This window comes from Arachis ipaensis, chromosome B07, assembly GCF_000816755.2.
Source record: "Arachis ipaensis cultivar K30076 chromosome B07, Araip1.1, whole genome shotgun sequence".
In the NCBI taxonomy this organism is placed as follows: Eukaryota; Viridiplantae; Streptophyta; class Magnoliopsida; order Fabales; family Fabaceae; genus Arachis; species Arachis ipaensis.
Genome location: NC_029791.2, coordinates 108,404,700 through 108,407,716, shown reverse-complemented (window position 1 = coordinate 108,407,716; position 3,017 = coordinate 108,404,700). Strand labels below are relative to the sequence as shown.

General features: G+C 33.8%; 1 protein-coding gene across 1 annotated transcript; it reads left to right on the top strand.

Annotated features, from left to right (window-relative positions):
• Nucleotides 918–2,204, top strand: LOC107608239 (elongation of fatty acids protein 3-like). Its single transcript, XM_016310089.2, has one exon. The coding sequence runs from the start codon at nt 1,102–1,104 to the stop codon at nt 2,008–2,010; it is 909 nt and encodes a 302-aa protein (XP_016165575.1). The 5' UTR covers nt 918–1,101; the 3' UTR covers nt 2,011–2,204.

Genomic DNA, 3,017 nt, shown 5'->3' with positions numbered 1-3,017 from the left:
GTTTAATTAAGTTAAATTTTAATTACTAAAAAATATTTTTAAAAAAAGACATTTTATACTGACTCTTTTTATTTATCAAATTTAATCAAATTGGTCTAATATAACAAAAATTAGTTATGCATAGTATTATTTCAAATTTTATTATTTAACTTGGTTGAACTTAGTTTAATTTATAAAAAAGCTTGAATATATAACACTATTCTTTATCAATCGATCGAAATTAAACTTTATATATACTCAAGCAGATTTGTCTAAATTGCTTATAAGAAAAATAAAAGACTTTCATAAATCAACTCTTCTTCTTGAAAATAAAAATAAAAATCAACAAAACAGAAAAAGAATAAGATTTACATAAACCTAATCCCCCAACAAAGCGTACGTAACCATCACGTTAATTGGTTATTTACTTATTTTATTGTTAGTCCTCCTCGTGTTGGTTCCTAATTATCCTTCCATGGTACTTTGTTTCCTCTTTTATTTTTTGTTTTTAATTCATTTACACATGCCGTGCCAGAATGAAAACAGAGATCATTTATTATGCATTTGCAAAATTGCCCACCAAATTATTAGAGAGAGAGATTAATTGAGGGCAAAGGCCAAAGTGAGAAACTTCTCAGCAATGTTTCTAGGTAAAACGTAGGTCAACGTTGGACTTGGGGTTGAATTTTAAAGTTCAAGTCTTCAAGAATGGCCTTAAATTTCATCTCATTCTCCTCATCAATTGGACGATGAAAACAAATATCCCCATAACGCAAACGGCTTGAATTTTGAACGGGATTTGTGGTTTCTGATAGGCTTATTCATCTTGATCATCATAACATCCTAAGCTTCTAGACGATGATGAGAAATTAAAGGCCATCTAGTCAGTAGTCAAGGCTACCGTATATTAATTAATAAGAGCATAATCTCAAGTCATGGCACACAAACAGAACTTGATTTGTATATTCAAATTCAAAACCCTTCAGTTTCTTAATATATATATTAATTAGCACCTCAAAGTTTTCCCATTCCAAGTTGCCAAACTAGAAAACAAGGACCACGAAAGTTTCAAGAAACTGACATAAAACTAATTAAGTTTCTTAAACTATATCAACTTATGTGATGGGATTTCCCATTATGGAGACCCTCAAATTCTGGTTACAAGACCATCCCTCCATTGTATCCTTCAGGTGGAGCCCGGCACTCTCGTGGGGCTCCACCTGGTTCTTTCTTATCTCCGCCATCTCTTTCTATGTCACCGCCGCTGTCACTCTCCACCTTATTCTCAGATTCTTGGGCCGGCGACGTCCGGTCCCACTAGGCCCCATCCCGGCCATACACAACCTTGCCATGTCCCTCACTTCCCTTACCATATTCACCGGCATGCTCCTCTCCGCGAAAGCGGAACTGAGGGACACGCGGTGGTTGTGGAGACGCACAAGAACCACTCCGTTCGAGTGGTTCTTGTGCTTCCCCCTTGGGATCCGCCCCTCCGGCCGCGTCTTCTTCTGGTCCTATGCCTTCTACCTCTCTCGGTTCCTCCACATGCTGCGAACATTCTTCATCGTTCTCCGGCACCGGAAGCTCTCGTTCTTCAGGCTGTTCAATCACTCGATTCTTCTGGTGATGTCATTCCTGTGGCTAGAATTCACACAGTCCTTTCAGGTTCTGGCGATCCTGTTTTCCACGGCGGTTAACACAGCGGTGTACGGGTACCGGTTGTGGGTTGAAATAGGGTTGCCGGTGAGGAACTTCTGGTTCACGGTGGATTGCCAGATGGTGCTTCTATGCTGCAATTTGGTGTGCCATTTTGGAGTGCTTCTGTTGCATTATCTGAGAGGAGGGTGCAATGGGATTGGAGCTTGGCTTTTCAATTCTCTTTTGAATGTTGCAATTCTTATGCTGTTCTTGAGATCTTATGTCAATGAGTTTTGGCGGAGGAACCTTAATAATCCAACTTCTTATTCTTCTTCCAAGGACTACTCGCCTAAGCATGCAAAACTTAATGGTAGTTATGCAAAGTTAAATTAACTTGTATTAATTAAGTGATTATTGCAGAGGCTATGGACTATGGTAGATAGATGTTTGATTCAAAGTTTTTGAATTTTATTTTTATTTTTTTATTATTCTACCATTTCTTCATTGGACTTTGTATATATATGTTATGTATAGAGCAATTGTGAAGCTTCATTGATGATAAAGTAAATTCCGAAATGAGTGACTCATCTTTTTGTATTATCAAAAAAATCATGACGGTGCTGCAACTTGGAAATGATTCAAGATATGTATAGATCATAGAATATATACAGATTCTATTTTTTAAGAACCGTCCTTAATTGTTAATCGTTTATAATGTTATATTCAAATGACACTAAACTTAAAACAAACACTAAACTTAAGACGAACACTATTGAACTATATATTGAAAAGAGGCAGGGGACACGTGATGACAATTTTATTGAAAAGTGATAGACATTCTTTTTTGGGCGAATACTATCATAAAAATTTTACAATTGTCTTCGTGTAAAGATGCATTTTTTTTTATCATTAAATGATGAATTGTAGAGTTTAATTTGATATACTATAAAAGTGTTATCTTTTTTTAAAATGTGGCCTAACAAATAAAATACACTTTTAACATAAGATTCTTCATAAAAAAAATATTTTTAATATCTTCATTAAATAGGTGCCTTCTTTTTTTATTATTTGGGTTTTTGTCAGGTTTCGATCAAGCTTTTTAATATTAGATAATAATGGATTTTTCAAAAGATTGTTCATATGTTAAAAACTTGTAATTTTATTTTCTCTTTTTATTTTTCCCATGTGCATTACTTTCACTTTCCATACTATTGATAATGTAACAGGAGTTACTGAATTTTCTTTTCTTATATTCATAATAGGTATTCACGTGAAATATTTAAATAAAAATATTATTTGTATACTAAAATTAGCTACTAAAATTAGTCACTAATATATTTATGTATAAATATATGTGTAGTTTAATTTATTTTTTATATGTATTTATATTTTAACATAAA